The sequence below is a fragment of the Pipistrellus hanaki genome (genome assembly GCF_964339955.1).
Source record: "Pipistrellus hanaki genome assembly, chromosome: 14".
NCBI lineage: Eukaryota > Metazoa > Chordata > Mammalia > Chiroptera > Vespertilionidae > Pipistrellus > Pipistrellus hanaki.
Genome location: NC_140516.1, coordinates 24,094,142 through 24,115,717, shown reverse-complemented (window position 1 = coordinate 24,115,717; position 21,576 = coordinate 24,094,142). Strand labels below are relative to the sequence as shown.

The window sequence follows — 21,576 nt, the reverse complement described above, 5'->3', positions numbered from 1 at the left end:
AAAAAAAAACTGGTTAAGTACTGGTTCAGTCTAACCGAAATGTATAAAGACCACCATTGCCAAGCTTTCCAGTCAGCTTTCTAAAAGCCCAAACAAGTTCCATCTGGTTTGGATAAAGCCCAGCATTTAGGATTTTACTTAAACCAAAATTTGAAAGCTTGCAAGTTTTCACTACTGCTGATTTTTATGATGTGGCATGTCATAAACCAAGTCAAATACGGGTTGTTTCTTTAATGGTACATGTGCCCTTTGGTGCTTCTGTGGCTCCACATACTGAGACCAATAACTTATGGTTTAAAAAAGCAATCTCTCATCAGAAACCAGGTGATACTTTTATACTGAAAAACCTTAAAAATATGTATCTTATTTCATAAGCTACTAAGCTAATTTTTAATTAATGCTTTTCATTTGAAGTGGGTTAATGATTCTCCCAAATGGCCTCATGCTTTCATCAGTAACATGAGAGGGAATCCAATGAGAGTTGCCACAGTGGTTCCCAGAATGGCATATGCTCTCCACCCTCTACATGTTCCCAGGAGGAGGACTTTGTTGAATGTTACCTGGAGGCCCACTCGGATTCTTTTGGTCAAAGCGCCCTCAGGGAAAGAAGCCTGGACCAGGGGCACAGTGGTGCTGCTCAGAATTCCGCCTTCAGGACCAATCTGGTTGCTTTCCTGCTTAATCCGTGAAACTACTGCAAAATACTGAGGGAAGTCCTTCGTGATAATCCTGCAGATTCGCTTTTTCCCCAACTCTTCCAGACTATCAAGTTCTGAAAAGACAAACGAATGAAGAAAGCCATGAGAGTAAGCCTGCTTCCACAATTCCTTGAGGCAAACTGATGTGCAGTTTTGATAGTTAATATTACTTATATTTAGTAATCTATTTAGAGGGTTTTTTTTAATGATAAAGAGAAAACAACAGTTATCCTAAAATTATAATAAGCTTTGCAAAACTATTATAAAAATATTCACATATAGTACTTGAAAAGTATTTCTACTGAAGAACAAGATCTTCAAAAATAGGCATTTTACCATATATGGACAAACTTCTACTCTTCAAAAAGGGACAGTTGACTGTGATTATTTACACATAATCTTCCCCTCAAGTTGCCAAAAGTAAGAATGAGTCAGAAAAAATAAGGCCCCATAAGAAAATGATTAAGGATGTAAGTATGTCTGAAAGACTCTAGAATTCTATTTGAAAACCTCTTGAAAATATTTTTAAATTACCCAAATGACTAGTAACATCACCACCAATGGTCCTCCCACATCACCACCAATGGTCCTCCCACATCAAACTCAACCAGCCACACATGAACACATCTTTTTCTTTTCTGTCTACTTCCAACCCTCCTTCTTCCCCTGCAGTCCTAACTCCCAGAAACGGCTTACTGTCTGTTCAGTCCTCTAGTCTAATAGCTTTGACTCACTTTCCTCTGTACTTCATATCTAGAGGTCTAAGTCCAGTTGGTTCTTTGTGTTTCGGAAATGGCTTTCTACCCAGTCACTCCCATGTTCATGCTTTTGCCTGAACACTGAGACCATCTCCTAGCCACCTTCCTGCCACATATACCTCTTTACACCAGTCCACTCCACCCAGCCTCAGGCATGTTCTTTCAAAAGCCAGTATATGAGGTGGACGTATATGTTGTAATATGTACTTCTCTCTCCAAGGCATATTACAGTCACAAAAAATGTAAAAATTGACTAATCACAGCTTTACAGGTGAATGTATATATTCATATTAATTTATGTAAAAATTAGGGAGGGGGAAAAAAGAGGAAAATTATAATACATATTGTAATGAATGTATACACATGCAATATTACATGAGTAATAATTATATCATGCTAGTATTACTATAACAATATATACAAATAACAGACTATTAATGTTTTAAAGTAAATTCAACGCAAGTACATTTTTTTCTATTTCTTGCTTTAAAAAAAAGGAAAATGAAACACAATAGTGAAATGACCTTAGCTAAAAGTTTGATACCAGATAGCTAAAGACCCAACTGGCTAACAGTTGCCAAGAGGGAATGAAAAGGCTCTGACACTCAGTTAAATTACATTAAATTGGATGATGTTTCATATTGAGGCCTGGCACATTGTAAGTGTTCAATTCATATCCATGGAACAGAGAAATCAATTGGGAATTAATGAGACTCACATTTTTCATACCAAACATCTGGAATAATTCTTTAAATCTTGCTCTAAAATAGATGTCGTAGTGGAGACTGGTTATTATTATTTTAGTTTTTTTAAATTAAAATATCATTATGTGGAAAAAGTGGTTCTAGTCTTCCTTTTTTTCAAAAACATAATAAAACCTATGTCCATGTGTTTGTAACTCAGAAATTAGTTTACTTAATGGATGTTTACCCACATGGAGAATATAAAACTTCTAAAAATTCTGTGATACACTATAAAAAGGTATATTGTAGTCCCCCTCTATCTGTGGGGGGTATGTTTTAAGACCCTTTTCCTATTCAGACATACCTACGATAAAGCTTAATTTATAAATCAGGCACAATAAGAGATTAATAATAATAACTAATAATAAAGTAGAACAATTAACAACATACTGTAATAAAACTTATGTGAATGTGGTCTCTCTCTCTCTGATAACCAATCTGAACTAAGTGACTAGGTGGACAGCCTGGATGCCCTGGACAAAGGGATGATTCATGTCCATGGTGGGACAGGGTCAGATTTCATCACACTGCACAGAATGGCATGCAACTAAAACTTATTAACTGTTTATTTCTGGAATTTCCCATTTAATATTTTAGGATTGCAGTTGACCACAGGTAGCTGAAACTGTGCAAAGCGAAACCATGGGTAAAGGGGGACTCCTATTATCAGAAAAGTCAGATTTCCAGGCGACAGGCAAAGAGTAATAGAGTCTGATCATGTGAAAATGGAACATCAATGTTCTTTCCACTCAGATTTTTAAATGCTCTATTACTTAGGCCAGAAGTAGGAATTACCAAGAATCTCTGATTTGCTCCCACCCTTTACATGCAGATATAGAGCCAACACAATTATCTGTAGCACGATTGTGATGCCTGTATCACATACATACCCACAGAGAAGCCAGCTCTGAGTGCAGTGCACCCCCAATGGCCAGATCATAAGCAATACCTGAGTTACATATTAAAAGCACAGATTCCTAGGCTTCTCTTGTGGAGGCTGTGCTTTGGTTAGCCAGAGGTGAAACCCGAAAATCTGCTTTTAACATTCAACCCAGGTGACTATGACTTGACTGACACATTTGGGAAACAATGTCTTGTAGACTCTCACCCTGCACCTCTCCTTGCAAATTCAGAACTCGAAGCTTAAAAACATGACAAGATCCCATAAAAAAACTCAAGGATGGTTCAATACGAGAAGAGGAGCTTATAGGATACCAATTACTTCTAAATGTTTTTTTTTAAAAAAAAGATAATAAACCACCCCAAAGCTATAGAATTAAAGGATAAAGGGATATAAATATTCAGAGCTTCTACCTTTTAGGGCGATTCATAATGCCACAGAATATGAGAGGATCCTCTTTTTAATCTGTTACTAGCAAAGTTTTCACACCTATCTCCCCTCCCCCGCCCCCCCCCCCCCCCCCCCCCACACACACACACACAGATTAAAGGGAAAAGACAGAGGTGAGTTCTGAAATAGGTAGTTTTGGCCAGGAGGAAGGCTAAAATTTACATATACTGAATGTCTACTTTGTGGCAGGTCAACTACTAATTAACCTACATATAGCATATTGTAGAGGAGGTGTCTGACTTTCAAAGGGTTTAGTGATTTGCCCAAGTTGACTTGCTGGTCTGCTTTAGAGCTGAAATTAGAAACTAGGCCTGGAAAAAGGGTTGGGGAGAAGACGTGAAGTCATATAGACATGTTGATAAATGGATGGATGAATAATGGGTAGATTTGCAAACACCCTGGTCCAAAAGGTGACATGCTTTGTTATTGGCCTACGCTATGAGCAGAAAGACTTTACTTATTTCTGAGGCACTTTCTGCCACACAATACATAGAAGCCAATGTTCTACAGCTTTCTAGCCTCACTGATTAATGATAAATTTCTTAAACATCTTATAACCCATTTAGTTTCCATATTTGTAAAAGGTGGGACAGTATTCTCTGCTACTGAGATTTTAGAGCAGAGCACTAAGGATTATAAAATGCTTTTTAAATATAAACAGTTTTGGAGATCATAATACACTGAAGCATAAATGACAGAATGGAATTCATGTTCCCACTAAATGAGTTAGTCTTAAAGCTTTTGAATTATCATCCAATCAGTTTTGCCTTACTTTTACATACACATGATTAAATGTCTCGATAATTTCAGATTAGGCGTATGCTCTACTCAGTTTGCTCCTCTAAGAATGGAATATCTGATATTGAAGGGCAAGGGGAAAAAATGAAACTTAGAAGTTTAGAATGAGAAAGGGCACGGTAATTAGTTTTGCATGTCAACAGTGCATACATCTGAATTGCTATCGTTTTCACTTCATTTTTAAAAAATATTTTCACCAATTATAGAAAACTTAAGTATCAGAGAAATGGAGGGAAATGAAGGAAATAAAAGATAAATCTATAATAGTCAACTCAAGCTACAGAATATATGGAACTTGTAATAAATTCAATGAAATATTTCAAAAAAAATTACAGACATTTCTTTGGAATTAAAATTCAGCTCTATCAGAATAATGCAACTTTTGTACAGCCCACCAAAGATGTTACAGGGGGAAAAAACAATAACTCAAGATGTAATTTGACCCTTCTTCCTCAAAGTAAAGATGATGGGGACCTTTTCAATAGTTTTCAACTTTTAAAATAATTAGAGATCCATGGGACGTGGCAAGGACAGTACAGAGGGGTCTCATACCGCACTTTCAGTATTTAACTCATATTTTTATTCAATTCTGGTTTCTGCTTCACGTCTGTGTGGATCAGCATTATTTTGCATCTTTACCCAAGGCGGGGCCTTCTTTGTTATTCATATGTGCACATGCATGAAGTGCTAACAATGCAGAATGTGTGAAAAAATGATATACTTGCTTGTTTTCCTCTCCAGTTTTAGCACTCCATATAATTTCTGACAATCATATACCTTAAAATTAGAAAACGAATCGTGCCCTTCCTCTGTCTCCTAGATCTCCTCTCCCCCCATTTGGTTGTGACACCCCTTCCTTTAAGTGGTTGCTGTTTTCTTGGGTCTGGGTCTCAGAATTACTATCACCAAAAGTGGGGGCATACGCCTGGAGACAAATTCAACAAAGTATGATGAAGCGACCACACTGTGCCAGGAGCTGTTACCTGCACTGAGCATAAAGGCTGTCCACACGTCAGAGCCGGACCTGCCCTCATGGACTTTACCGTCCTCCAAGGAAGATAGCAAAGTTCAAAACTCCGTGTTACAGAAGGCAGGCCAGGTGCTGTGTATGACCGGGTGGATCTAACTCAGTCTGGGGTTTAGGAAAGACTTTCTGGGAGAGGAGAAGCGAGGGAACAATGGGAAAGCAAGTTCATATTATGTTATGGTTTAATAGTTAAAACTATTAAACTAATAGTTTTGGTATGCTTTTTTTTGTTTGTTTGTTTGTTTTTGTTTTGTTTTTTTTTGCACTCTTACCACAATCTTGATTTAAGTTCAATTTTTACTTTTTCTCCAGAATGTTTCAAGATTGTTAATAGATCTCTCCAATAGATGGTGCTGTGTACAACATAAAGCTACAGATGTCACCTGTCATTGCTCAACTGCTTCAACAATCTAACTTGACACTTTAAGATCACTATTTGTTTCATGGCTGATAAACTAAAATCAAGTAAACTCAGTTGAGATGAAGCAAAGTTGCAATTATTAACTGGTAGTTCTGTTTCTAAAATATTGTCGATATAGTTAGGTAATAAGCCACAGAAAATTTATTTTCTGTTACATAACATTATAAGTATCAATTTTCCTTTCCTGACTCCAATTCCAATAGGATAATTTATTAAATCTGAAATTAGTATCATAAAATCTCATTTGTTCTCATCTGAAACTTAAGCAATCACAAGTGAGAGAATATTTTTCTAGCATTATAACACTGTTTGGAGAAGTTTAGGAACATTTTGTCCCAATACAATGAGATTTTAAAATCATAATAGCATAATTCATATATCCTCAAAGCATTCTTGTGATACTTAAGTAGCAATGCTTTTGATTTTAAAACCTAATGGTAATGTGAAAGAAAGTCTACACACTGTCCAGAGCAGTGCTGTGTAAAAGAAATATAATACAAGCCACATATGTAAATATCTAAACGTCCTTATAGAAACATTTAAAAGTATACAAGTATAGGTAAAATTAATTTTAACAATGTTATATTTAGGCCAATATTTCCAAAATATTACCATTTCAACATGTAACCAACATAAACATTTTTAATGAGATATAGAGGCCTTCCCTCAAAAAAATGTATATACACACTGTATCAGCTGATAGCTCAATTTTGAAAATGAAATGTATTTTAATAAACACTGCCTTAATAATTATTCAATGTGTGTATACATTTTTTTTTGTCACTTAGTAGATCTACTTTTGGAGGTGTACCAAATCTTTGTATATCATGTCTTTTACACTCATAGCGTCCATATCTCAATTTGTCCAATCCCCATTTCAAGTGCTCTATAACCATAGGCAGCTAGTGGCTACTGTGTTGGACAGTGCAGGACTCAGTGTGTCTAATCAATTTTTAAGTTAAGACCTCTAAGGAGGAAGAATTGTTCCACCAATCAAAATACTCCCAGGTCCAGCATAACTGCAAACTACAAAGCATCCCCCTTTGGTCTGGCTTTGGAGGCACAATTTTAAACATGTGTATTTGAACTTTGTGAGTTTAATTAAAGTAAGGGTTGAATTAAACTTATGAAGTGGATTTGATCTGGTACACCGTAAAGAGTGTTTTTGGGAAGCAGAACGAATATTTTCTGTTTTGCGGTATCTTTTCTCTCTGCTGAGAAAACACGAGTTGACAAGTGCTAGAACAAGATCTGTGTCCGCTGCCAAAGAGAAAAGTTGCCCCTGCCACATGATACTTCTGTGGTAACAGCAGGCTCTTCACACCCAGAGCAACTGTCCCGTGTCATTCTAGCCTCTTACTAGAATAGAGCCTTGCTGACACGCCCCCTGCATTAGCATAACCCTGGATGCTCTTGTCTCACAGGCTTGCACCTTAGTTTGCAATGATGACATCCTTTTGAGTCACACATGAACTAAGAGCGTTACTTGCTTAGTAATGGAAAACTTACATAGTAGCTGACCTTTAGGTGGCATTTTTGTTCCCCACAAAGTAGTTTCCTAGGCATCCTTCATGTGAAAACATACAGAGGCAAAGGAGTAATGGGGGAAAAAACAACTCGAGTTGAGTCAGAAGTCTGGATTTTGGAAGTCTCAACCTAATTTATTTGCTATTTCCTGAGTGGGTGGTGGTGATGGGATGAGTGTCATCACCATTAACTGTGACAGGGCTTCCACGGGCCCTGGTGGTGTCTGTGATTTAGAAAGGGTGCCCACTTGGGAGGGACATAGCCCTTCAGCTATATGGCTTGGCAACTAGACAGCGTCTTTGAGAAAATTGAATGAGCGCTCCTTTGACCTGTAGGCCAGCATCAGAGCACATGGCTTGCAAGGCAAGTGGAAGAGACAAGATTTCAGCTTTCCCTTGCTCTTCTTCATACCTGCACAGGCAGCCGTGACTATGACAAACATCAACGGAGTGCTTCTGAGACATCATGCTAAGAACTTGGCATAAATTAGCTCATCTGTTCCCCATTAGTTCCTATGGCGCATCCTTGATTTATACACTTAAAGTTAAGTTTAGAGAGACTGACTGGTTAGGGTCATCCACCTCGTGAAGGGCAGAGCCAGGATGTGAATTCTGATCTATGTGACGTCCACATTACTAACAACCACATTTTTCTGGGCAAATTATCCTCCAACTTGAACTTGTCTTTCCCTGGAGTTATTCTAACCGCTACATTTCACTGTGCACATAGAAAATTTTTTTGCAAGTTTTAAAATACTATAGAAACATGACCTAATCAATGATCTAAAGATTAGCTAATATGATTTTTAAATACTTGGGTTTCAAGATTTCCAGAGATGAGGGTGCAATGAGACTGGCTATAAATGTAGCATATAGATAAGTTATAAAGGGGCATATAGAATTCATTTATGAAAAAGAGTTAAAAAGAAGGTACTTGTAATAACAGGTATTCTCAAGGATCATTTGCCATAGGTGACAGATAAGGCTTAATTGATACAAAATGGAGAAATTAATAGGTTAAATAAAATAATAGTATGATGATTTATTTTTCTTTAGTGAAGTCTTGAATGATGTGCTCACTGGTTTATTGGTGTATTTTATTTACTATTTGTATCCTGGTAATTAACAGCTACTCAAGAACAAAAAAGGGAGGGGACTGAGGGGAAAGAGTGGAGGTAACACAAACCTCCCACATTATGCTTATACTTCTCCTCCTGAAAAACTTTGACTAGTTGGACCTGGAAGGAAAACGAAGGGTTGCTTTTTATGCTTTTAGAGCCAACTTTTCTCTTTAGAGACTGATTTTTCTTTCAGCTTGTCTGTTTTTACGGGAAAGAGGGGTGTTCCAATAAAAATGAAGTAACTTTGGGGACAGAAGAATGGCGGTAAGTGGGGCTTGAGCTTGGTATGAAATATGAATAATGGAGGTTCAGCTATAAAAGGTGTGTAGTGGACCTTCCTAATTATTATTTTAAAATTCAATACATGAAGAAAACCGCTGTGCCCTGAACATTCATCCTCATTTTTGCTGCTCTTGCTCTCCAGTGCTTGATTTTTAAACCCGAAAGTATTTACATGTCCTTTTAATTGTCTAAAACGGAACCCAAGTTTCTCTGGTCTTTAAAAATGTAGCATAGAAACTCTATCTACTATTTCTAAGGTAACACACAGAATATCCAGGACAGCGGGCTATATCTTCACTTCTTAAAAACACCTTAGTATGGGTGAATCATCAGGCAAAGACATGACTCACTCATATTTGAAAATTGGTTTATTAAAAACAAAATAAAGTCATGTCAGCATGAAATTATGGAAGTCCATTCCATATAATTAAAAAAAAATTCTATTTCTGCCTGATAGGAGATACTACCATTTATACTAAAAAATGAAGAATATATTAGAATATTCTGTGGTTTTTGCTAGAACTTCAGTGTCCAATGTGATAGCCACTGACCACACATGGCTATTTAAAATTACTTAAAATTAAACAAAAATTAAAACTTCCCTTCCTCAGTTGCACTAGCCACAAGACGAGTATTCAAGACACAGCTGTGACTAGTGATGGCTGTTGGAAAGCACAGTGTATTTATTTTTTATCACCGTAGAAAGTTCTATTGGACAGCACTGTCTTCGAATAGTTAACATTCCCGCTAGAATATATTACTCTCCAGTACTTTCCTCAAAGTAAATGCTCCTCTTTAACTGTTTTTCTCCTGGAGATGAACACTAACAAAGTTTGGAGTAAATGAATTAATTTGGAGTAAATGAATTAAGTTTGGAGGAAATGAATTAATGAGAACTTTCCTCCATAAAGCTACATCTTGTAATTCTGCGGTTTCTCATTCTGCTCACTCACCAGGACTGGATGAGTTGGTCTAAAGCAGCGCTGTGCCTGACACTGGTGACTCAGAGGTGACTAAGACATGTACCCTCCTCTCAGGAGCTCACAGTATAAAGGTCACTAGCCATTAAAAAAGGAGAAAATCCTCGCTGAAACCGGTTTGACTCAGTAGATAGAGCATTGGCCTGAGGACTGAAGGGTCCCAGGTTCGATTCCGGTCAAGGGCATGTACCTTGGTTGTGGGCACATCCCCAGTGGGGGGTGTGCAGGAGGCAGGCAGCTGATCGATGTTTCTCTCTCATCGATGATTCTATCTCTCTCCCTTCCTCTCTCTAAAAAATCAGTAAAATATATTTTTAGAAAATGAAATAAGGTATTAAAAATTAAAAGTCTTAATTACCATTGCATGTTCCTACCCATCAGAAATTACCTGAAGTTGGAGATGGTGATATAATTATCAGTATTACGAAGAGATATTTAATGTATGCTCATTAAATATGTAACATTTGAAATGACTGTACCTCCGGACCTTTAAATCTACGGGTTTGTAGGAATTTTCCCCTTTAGGTTTATTTCCTTCTCCACAAGATACACATTTCTAAAATAAGGGGATGTAGTTAAATGCCTTTGAAAACAGGCAGGACTAGATTTGAACTCTGGTGAGGCTACCTCGTTGGGGTAACCTTACATGTTCCCTGACATGTCTATCCTTCAGCTCCTTTACCTCTGCAGGGGGATTAAAGCTTCCCACTTTGCAGTACTATGCTTCCATTTAAGATTTTCATAGATGCAGGTGTTTATCAGCGCCTCATGAATGCTGGGCACTCAACAAGCATTAGTTTCCTCCTACCTTGCTGTAAAGACACCCGAAATTCCTGGTGGCTGTAATTAACTATCTTATGCAAAACCTTTGGCAGGACAATTTTTCAGTCTATGGAATAAGAGTGACAACCACTGATATTTATCAAGGGCTTACTGTGCGACAGGGACTGTATTTCATTAGTCTTCACATAATTATTTTTTCTTAACAACAGTCCTACGTATAATGCAAAGAAGGTAATCTCCATGTCACAGAAGTAACAAAGGCTCACAGAGATCAAAGAACTTGCCTATGGTCACCCCTCAAACACCCTTGAGTCTCTGTCCACACTTTCAAACCAGGAGTGACTTTTCTGGAAGCATTCCAGAAATAAGTGGCATGTGAAATATATCTCCAATAAAGCAGTTACTTAAAACAACTGATGGACTTGTAGTCATTAGGATGACTTTGATACTGACTGTATAAAATAAAGATTGGCTTCATTTTATGGTGACCGTGGTCTATAAAACTGCATCAAGTACCTACTCTCAAAATAAGTCCATTCCTAATGTCAACACATCTTTGATTCTAAGGGTCAAGACAGCCTGAGGTGTGTATGAGGAAGTGATATGGTCAGCTATACGTCAGTCTTACAGGTCAAAGAGTAAGACCCTGCAGCAATAAAGACTCCAATAATGAGCCTGACACATTTTTGTGTTTTTTTTTTTAAATGGATTACAGCTCAAGAGAAATTAAATATTCCTGAAGAATACTGAAAGAATCTGGGAGAAAACTGAGATAGAAGAAAGGGTCTGAGAGAAAAAATTCCAAAAATAAAATGTGAACGTATTTCCTTTAAAATGCTCTGCATACTTTGCATACCTTCCAGGATTATCTCATGCCCTCCTTATACATCTTTGACTTAGAAAACTTTGTTGGGTTTTGGAAAGAATGACAACCGTCACTTGCACATTAGTATTACGGGGGAAAACGTTTGTTAATTAAATGGAACTTCATGCCTTATATACAGAAAACACTACAGAGATTGAGGAACCTCATTTCCATCTTGAAATACAAATGTGTGAAGTCCAGAATGTTTCTTTTAGTCTAGTTATTCCTCTGATATTTTTCCTTCAGAGATTTACGGAAACAAGGAGTCATCATAATTACCTTCATCCATGCCATTAAGTAACGCGGTCAAATCTTCATTTTTACTGTCAAATTGGTGCTCCTTCCACGTTTCTCCATTTTCACTTCGAAGAACAATGAGTTCTCTCTCTTTTCCTCGCATAGACCCAAAGTGAGGTATTTCCACTATGACAGGGCTGGAAAAAAAATCCACATTATTTTGGTATCAAATGAAATATACTTACAGAATCATACTTAAAAAAAAAAGTTTCATTAAGAGGATTCATTGGAAAATCAGAGGTGCCACTAAGGTAGGGAATGATTTCAAAGCTGCAGAATCATTTGCTAATTAAATAATATGTTAGAAGCTTGGAAACATGCCATCATTCATTCATTCACAAACAATTCTTGAGGGCCTACTCTAGGTTAGGCTTTTGATTTAATGGGGGATGGGAGAGAATATTTAGCCCATACAAAAATAAATTTTGATTCAAGGAGTTGAAGATTATAAAAATAGACCATAAAGAAGAAAGTTGGTCTATTTTTAAAACCACAATAGGTATATTATTATATCTATTTAAAAAATGCTAATACTTTAAAAGGACACAGTCATTTATTTAATAAAGCAATTCTGTACATTTCCTATTTTAAAGATAACTGATTTTTTTTCCCCCTTAGCAAGAAAACAATCAATGTAACAACCCACTCCTCCAATAGTCCCTCTTTGTGACTTTCACAGCCTATGTACTTAAGACAGTTTCTCTGATTTTCAGTTTGTGAAATGGTAGAGGGCAGCTTAATTTCCTAGCTCTAGTTTAACCTGCATAGGAATATTTAAATTTTCCTACAAAGCACTTGTTGGTTTGAAATTGCCATATAATCTGTTAATTTTTGACAGTGTCCTTTGCAAAAGAATGGCTGCAAATTCAAGATAGCCAATCAAGCACAGGAATAATTTTGTTAAATTTAAAAATAGGATAAATGCTACAAAAAAAACACACGAATGGAAGTAAGCAGACCACAATCACATACAATTTATGTAGTTGGATTGTGCAGCTTTCTTTTATGACATTTAAGTAGACAGTATCATTATTCTCCTACAGAGGTTGTATGTAACCTCACGTCTTCACCTATGTATTTATGTGTGTGTGGTAACAGCAGGTAAAGGTTTACATAGGTTAGAACATAAAAAGGGACAGTAGTTGTAACAATCAAACAACATAATAAAAATATGAATATTGGCACTCACTTAAAATGGGATGACAAATATGATCATTATACTTTTGGCAAAATAAATATGGTTAATTCAAATTAAAGATTTAAATTTACATGCCTTTATTTCTTTTGACAGGTAGAGGCAAAATCACCTATCGCTAGTAGTGTTAATAATTCTAAGTTATTTACCATAGTTTTTATTTTTAACCACAGCTGATGATTAAATATTAATTGTTTTCAGAACTATATACAATCTTTGCAGGTTAATGTATCAGATACTGTCTCTGTAAATATTTAGGGAATGTGACTGTGTGTACGACACTCAACATCACTGGAGAGAAGGTATGACAAGGATCTCTGACCAGGTGAAAGCCAAGCGTAACTTTTCATGACAGGTTTCTTCATGCAGACTGCCAAGGCACATACACCGAACAGACGAGCAAACAAATGACACATACCAACACATCAGCTAAACAAAATAAAACAAAACATGTGACAACCACAGGAGGATATTCTATCTGCTGCCTATATGGTTTTCTTTCCATATCTCGTACTCCCAATATTTTTTGAAATCAGTTTACTTATTGATCCCTTTTCCTTTGCAAAGCCCATGAAAATTACTCAAACTTAAAAAAATGTAACTCCATACACATACAAATATAAATATATATACATATACACATACATCTCCCATTACTAGCAAGCCTGTAAATATTGTACCTCCTCCTATACTAGGTTGAAATTAGACTGTCCGTCTATCTGAAATGCTATCATATCCAGTCAAAACATTTCAAATTAAAGAAAGGCTTGCAGAAGCACAAAGAATTATGAAAGCAGAATGCTTGCAGTGAATTCCACATGCTTGAAAAGCACAAGATAGGTCGCGTTGCTACATCAAGTTCAAGCCACTATGATCTTTCTTTTTTCCTTTCAGTGACACACATCAACTGAAAGCGTTAACGATTGAAAAATAAAAATGAACGTAAGATAAGAATAAGACTATGGGTGTGACAGAAAAAAAATCGAAAATGGAAAAAAAGAATTGTAGACATTCTGTATCTTGTCTATGAAGAGCCTACCCAATAAATTTTGTTCCTTGAGGCCCAAGCTGCAGGATTCGGCTAACCAAGCTCTCGCCCTCATTTACAGGGGGAGGATGGGTGGGAAGATGCAGTTTACTGAATAAGATCCATGCAGCAGGAAGAGAAACGAGAAGGGGAAACCGTGAACAAACTGTCCGTCACGACAGAGCCTGCCTGATTTGCACCCGAGTGCCACCTCAGATCATGAATTCAATTTAGTGTTTGTTTGTTTTGTTTTTTTTGTAAAATATCATATCGCAATGGATTGTTTCCCCTAGCGGCGATCTTCACAAATGAACACATACCCAAAGTAGCCATTTATTCGACGTGGTGGTAACATTCCAGCACCCATGTTTCCCCCCTAAGAATGGTGCCTTGACCCTAAGGGTGGCTTTGGTGTTCCGTGCACTCACTGAGCAGAGACCATGCTTCTCGGTTAGTAAAAGCTTTGACCAGCAAACTGAGTTAGGAGGAGGATCAGCCCATGAGCTCACAGAATTACCCAGCTTTGTGACCTCGGACACTACACAAAAGATGCCCTCAATCCCCAACCAACTAAGCTGTTTTAGTAGCTAACTTTTCAAGTCAAGGGTAAAGAAAAAAATCAAAGATGTGGTTATGAGGGCCAAGACTGAAATTGACACAATCACTTACCCTAAAAACTGGGCCCCTGCAGGGCCCATTTCTACCAGCCTACTGGCTAATCCCTCTCCTTCCACCATGGGGGGCGGGGTGGCCAGTTTATGTCTCTTTACCAGACGGCAGGTGATGCGGGTGGGGGCCGTGCACTTGCGTGGGGGGATGATGATTCGCATCCCGTGGTGACGGCTTCCCCTCATGGAGCCGCCTCTCGCATCCACCATGAAGCTCACCAGAAACCTGTGGGGAGAAGATCGGAGGCCAAAGTGAGACAGGAATAAGCCACCTTCCAGAGTAGGTTTTGAAACGAAACGCTGAAGTTTAGAGTGACAGACAATGCAGCTACCATTTCCTCTCTTTAAAAATAAGTCAGAAGTAAATACAGTGGAGTCACATCAAACATGCATCTAACTTGTGAACTGGACAAAGAGCGAGGCATGACAACTTAGCTTTGGTGGAACACGGCCCCCGGGGAGAAGCCAACCACTTCATCAATGGCTCAAAGGGAAGGAACAGTGACAGTGACGGTTCCAAAACGGAAATAGAAACCGGCTAAAGGATTGTCATGAATTTGACAATAAAAAAACAAAACCACTGAATGTGGTCTCTTATGGGTGTTTTAAGCTATGCTCAAGCATCATTTTAACTGCAAGTAGTTCTAGCCATTTGCTGACTATGGGGTCTCTAGTCCTGAAAGGTAAGATGAAACTCCACAGTATGTCTTAACATGTACAATTCATAAAAATGAATGTATAGTTACTCAGACCAACACTCTAAGTTTTACTATTGCAAAGCAGCAGCATATAATAATAAAAGCAGAAGGTGACTAGTTTCGCTAAGGCAATTTTGATGGAGAGGGATTTGATTTCCTTTAATATATATCTGGCTTTAAAATAACCTCCATTTGAGTATTTTGTACAGCAATACAAATATCCTAAGTTAGGCCTCTTAGTAAATATCTCTAAACTACATAATTCGGCCATTGACCTCTACATTAAAGCTAATGAGGAGAATATGAAAACGTATAGAAATGGACTGTGTCACATCAGGGAAACAGCACCCTGCAATGTGTGATTCCTGCCGCGCGCTCAGGGAAAGGAGTCCCCCCACCACGGCCACGGTGCTGAACGTGGCACGCGGAGGGGTGCAGGGTAGGCAGGTGAACAGAAACACAGATCTGCACACTCTCGTGTTCACATGTGAAAATGTGCTTGGTGCTGGAACAGCATTAAATGTGGATGATGCGAAAATTGCTTGAATACCTACAGTTTTTTAGGGAAAAAGTTATCCCATCCATCAAAATCCTTTCCCATTTATTCATCTAAAAACAGTTCTAACATCCTGCAAATAGATTTTAGGACCCTGGCTGGGGACCCTTTCCTAAAGAGTTAACCTCTTGACCAGCAACCTCTTTCTTAAAGCAAACTGACTTGCTGTCCCCCATGGAGAGAGGCACATGGAGGTCATTTTTTTTAGCCAATCTGATTTTCAGAACCACTTCTGGTCATCAGTGGAGTGGAATCAACTTCACATCCTTTTGCTCATTTTGGATTTAGCCGTTTTCCTCTGGGTTAATTTATGTTTTTCGTAACACTATACCTACTTTGAGAGACTGGGGCCACTGTGACATTTGAGGGGAAAAGATGGAGCCCCTCAAAAAAAACCAAAAAACAAAAAAACAAACACTCCTTCCTAGTCAAAGATATGTGCTCACTTATACAAGTGGCCACTGACCTGTTTTCAGAGCTGATGATGCACAGCTCACGATCCTATGCCGGGAGCCTACATTTTCTCACACCTATAAATGTTTAACCACCACTTTTAGTCAGTAACAAAGATAATGTGGTGATGAAGTCTCAGACAAAATCTGATCTCTCCCAGCAGTTAATGGTGAAAATCAACTGGTGACTGAGAATCATAGTAAGAGAATGAAAGGATGAAAAAATGATTCAATATGAACTTTGGGTTTGAAAATCCAGTTGTATCAGTACAATAAACACTGGGGTGTTTACACTGGGAGGGCAATGTATGTTCTGGCAACAAGCAGCTGAGTCTCCGTGATAGAGACAGATAGTCATCCAGACCAGGTCTGTCTTGCTCAGTGCTCCCTCTGCAGACCTGAGCCCAGTTCCTACACACCAAGGCACGTTTACTGAGTGAACTGACGAACAAAATTATTTTGTTAAGCATGCTAAGAAACTGCCTAGGCCAGGCTTGGAGATATATATATGCATTTGTAGCTAAGTAGTCTGCAGGTAGTGTAAGAAGGTAATCAGTGTCAATATAAAAATATCCCAGCTACAAAGAATATCAGAACCAAATGGAAAAACAAACATGGCTTTGAAGATTTTAATGACAAATTGGAAGAGCCTCCTTGTGTTCTGATAGCACCCAGGGCAGAGCTGGAGCTCATGGCGAACTGTATATTGGTCTAAGCCAAGGTTTCCAACTTTATGGAGCAAACAGACTAGGAAAAGATGGGAGTACATGTTAGGCAGGATATGGGTTCTATTATTCAGTAACCCTATGAACTAGAGTGATTTGTGTTCCAATCATTCCTTACGTATTCTTTATAAAATTCTATGTAATATAACATACAAAAACGAATTAAAAGGTGATGTTTAATCAAGTGTGTTGTACCTTTTATTATTTAAATTAAAGCAGGAATTCGACAAACGATCCTAAAATTAATACATGAATATTTCTAGTTTTAGGAACAGTGAGATGACAAATGCCAATACACTAACACACTACAGACATTGACACAATCTAACTGCGGGGGAGGTGGGTGAGGGGACTCACATAAATTAAAACTACAAAAAAAGAATGGTTCACATAAAGGACAAGTTATCACCTTGAATCATACTGAGGAAGTGGAGAAGAATAGCTGCAAAATAATTTAGAAAGCAAATGGGAAAAAAATTAATGTACGATAATTAGAAGCAAGCAACAGAAAATGTCAATGATAAGCAAAAGAAAAATAAAAACCATCAGAACATGAAACCAAAGCATTTGACATTTGTGGGACCACAACTACTTGCCACAAACAAGCTACTCCACAGACCCAGCATCAATGAACTATTTCCAAGTATACACATACCAAGTCTGTATTTTCCTTTTCAAATAAGCCCATGGTAGCTGACATTATTTCCACTTTCCTGCATATGTCTATTGTCTTTAATAAATTCAAGGAGCAGAGATAATTTGCATATTCAAATACATAATTGTCTCCAAATTATGCGAAAGTTCATTTCTGATTTTATTATCCTATGCTTCTTCAGCCTCTCAGTTTCATAAATTAATCACTAGTAACTTTTCTTTCCCACGCAGAGGGTACAAATTTCTTTGTTACACGGTGACAATTCATCAAGTTCCATTCCAAAAACTCTTCAACATGTCTGCCCACCAAATGTATCCCAAATATTTTATATTTTCCTTAACTTTGATTGTTTTTGCTTTTGCAATTTTAAACTCACATATATCTACTAGAAATTTTATAGTGTTAGCTGTTTAATAATTACCATTACTATAATTGAAGGTTTTTCTAATTTAAATACAATATTAATGACTCAAAGACCACCATCTAGCTTATAGTTTACAAAGCATTTTCATGTAAGTCATTGCCATTGGAACGACACTTTTATTTTTCAGAATTGTGATCTTCCAAGCTATAAGCTCCTTAAGACTACTATAAACACTATAGGATATTGTAAATAACCTGCAGCATTACTCTGAATTTCAGACTTTTCATCTGTAAAATAGAGATGAGTAAAACCTCACCCAGTGTCCTTGTAGCTCAAATAAATACTAAATAAGACAATACATGTAAAACATTTAGCACAATGCCAGGTACATGAAAAGCACAAGGTAAATGTTAGCTATTATAATTTATTTTAATTAAAAGCAGCAGCAGCCAAAACCGGTTTTGCTCAGTGGATAGAGCGTCGGCCTGCGGACTGGGGGAGTCCAGGGTTCGATTCCGGTCAAGGGCATGTACCTTGGTTGCGGCCATAACCCCGGTGGGGGTATGCAAGAGGCAGCTGATCGATGACTCTCTCTCATCGATGTTTCTAACTCTCTATCCCTCTCTCTTCCTCTCTGTAATAAATAAATAAATAAATAAATAAATAAAAAGCAGCAGCAAACACTTCATGTAGCACATAAGGCATGTAGTGTTAATGGCTGCTAATTTACTCAATTCCAAATGAATCAGCCCTTGTCCTGGATCACAACTAATGTGTGGCCTTCGTGTCGATTTCAGAGGTGAAAATACCTTGAACTATTTTCACTATCTGATGCAGTATTTCTATTCCATGTGTACCTCGAACACTTACCCCAGGTTTTGATGACACATAGGTAAAGAAGCCAATTATCTAAAGATACATTGATTATCCACTTAGCAGTCCAAGGAGTTCAGCTTTTAGCACCAGCCTCAAATTTTGCTGGCTGGGGGCGGAGAGTGGGAGGGGGCAGCAATGCGGCCTGTTTGCTGTGTTTCTCATGGACATACCGTAGCCCATTCATTTTTTTTTTTTAAGTGGATTTCTCTATATTCCTTTAAAAACTCATTTCTCTTTTCTAATCGTAATTTAACGCAATTATAACTCCATTTCAGGAATGCAGAAGGGGACCAAACTTGACCTAGAGGTTTCAAAAGTTTATATTTTCTTTTTAAAAGGAAAAATCACACAAAACCTATCATTTGTCAAATCAGAGGCCTATATCCTTTGAGAAAAATATAAGAATGCCAAAGTTTACTGCTTATTTAAAATCCAAACTTTTGAGTGAAATCCACCTATCATTTGAAGCAAAGCGCCAAAGCAAGTCAAACTGAGGCAGCACAGGGGTGTGAGGCAGGGGACAGAAAATACCAGTAGCCATGAAGCCAAGGTGAGACTAGATGGTCCTGTGGACTTTGTGATAAGCTGACCACAAAAATGTCACCACCCTCCATGCTGTTCTGGAGAATGAAGAGGCAGCTGACTTGACCTCCCTGGCCTGCTTAACCAACATGCGCCGTGGATCAAGCTCTGACTCTAGAGCAGCGTTTTCAACCGCTGTTCCTCGGCACACTAGTGTGCCGCGAGATGTTGCATGGTGTGCCGTAGGTGCAGACAAGACAAGAATTTTATAATTTTTCACTATTTTGTTTACTTAATATTTCATAATAAAGTAATTATAAAATACTTTCTTTGTGTTTATTTGATTCCTATTCAAGAGAATTACTTTATATATAGTCAATATAGGCACAGAGTTAAATTTTTTAACATTTTCTAATGGTGGTGTGCCTCGTGATATTTTTCATGAAACAAGTGTGCCTTTGCCCAAAAAAGGTTGAAAAACACTGCTCTAGAGGACCTCCCTGGGGCGGCAGAAATGAGCAGTCTGCCCCCCTGCCCCCGCAGCTGCAGGCGGAACCGCAGTTACAGGCAGCTGGAGAGGCAGGTCCCGTCCCCCCTCCCCCAACCCAGAAATGAAAAATTCCCCAAGCCCGCCTTTTTCAAAAAGTCTGCCCACTTTGACCCCAGCTTATAAAATCAGCCAAGCAGAGCCAGTCCCCAAGTCAGGCCAGAGGACCTTCCTTCCCTGTGTGTTGCCTCCCTTGTGCTCAAGCATAAGCTTAATAAAACCTGTTTGGAAATGTCTCTGGGTTTTCTGTTTGATTTCTGTCTTGGGGTATCCAAGAACCCCAAGGTGGGTAACAAAATAATGAGGTAAGTTAATAGAAAGACTTCTATATGCATTTTTTTTTTATCAGAAAGGAAAATCAGATCAGATATTTAGGAAAAAACTTCATTTGAATAAAGTAAAATTAAGAGCTATGACTATAAATATTCAATTTTTTTAATTGATAAGGAAAATCAAAGACCTAGAAATGTACCAGCATAGCCAGGGAAATTTTAGGCATCAAAACTTTAATGAATTTCCTTACTAACACTGTGCTTCTCTATTAATAAAATTAGATATACACATTTGCTTAAAAATATTCACTAATGATTTATAAGTATGCCACAGACACTCACTAATGAAGTCCTATAGAGAATCAATATTTCATACAAATGAAGTTTGTCAATATGAATTCATAGCTGCAAATATTAAATGCAATGCTAGCGTCATAGGATAAAGAAAAGTGCCTTTTAGGCTACTTACCCAGAGTGAACAGGACTTGAGACAAGATTGACATTGTCCAAGGTGTCTGCAGCCCAGCTGTAGTGTCTAAGAGAATCTGAATCAAATTCTCTTGTGAAAGTTAGGTGCTGAAAAATGAAATGATAGATTGCGTCAACAACCCACCCAAGACATTGGCTTTCTCTGCACTTACAAAAACATACCTGTATGTCTCTATCAATCCAGGCAGTCTAACATTCAAAATTAACAATTTATTTACACTCCACTACCGGTCTACACAGACATTTCAAGAATTAGAAAACAGAGGTTATTTCAATCCTTTAAGAAAGCATCTTGAGTAATTGGCATGGCAAGAGGAATCGAGGAATAATTCTAACCATGTGGCTTTAAGCACTTCAACACATCTTCAAATTAATCCTACAACAGTTGTAAAATTCTTTCCCAAATTTCAAAAAGAAAACAAAACATTCAGTCTTGATGACTTCTGTCTCCAAGTGGGGCAGAGTAGCCTGCAGCCGCCGCCAAGTCAGATAAATATGGAAATCATGTCTGAGTGCAACGGAGAGCAGCTGCGGCATGCACTGGAGGAGCTGGCCTTGGGAGAGGGGTAGGTCTCCAACAGCCGTGCTGGCGTTTTGTCGCCACTTTTAAATTGGGGGCATTTCTCAATGACCAGTGCAGACTGAATTGGGGCTTTTTGTACTTGCAGGGGCTGTTGCTGGGGAATAGAAAAAAAATCAAAGGAGTTTAGTGGAGATTTGGGAGATCTCCAGCATGCTCTCTGTTAGGACACTGGCGGAGTTCTGGGGCTGTGCAGAACAGGCTCACCAGAAAATCCGAAAGGTTCATGGAGCTTTTTGGCAATTTCATGAGAAATAGATGGAGAGTTTGGGACTTGTCCGGGTAGGAGACTTGAAAACC

The 21,576-nt window shown here is 38.0% G+C and overlaps 1 protein-coding gene across 9 annotated transcripts in view; it reads right to left on the bottom strand.

Moving 5' to 3' along the window:
• ANK3 (ankyrin 3) overlaps positions 1–21,576 on the bottom strand; it is a 555,635-nt gene that overhangs the window by 47,835 nt on the left and 486,224 nt on the right. For all 9 annotated transcript variants that reach the window (XM_084903932.1, XM_084903938.1, XM_084903933.1 and 6 more), the window contains 4 exons: positions 20,677–20,783; positions 14,542–14,766; positions 11,633–11,787; positions 561–772 (listed from right to left, as the gene is read on the bottom strand). In XM_084903932.1, coding sequence (XP_084760058.1) covers positions 561–772; positions 11,633–11,787; positions 14,542–14,766; positions 20,677–20,783 — 699 coding nt within the window. The remainder of the gene's footprint in view (positions 1–560; positions 773–11,632; positions 11,788–14,541; positions 14,767–20,676; positions 20,784–21,576) is intronic.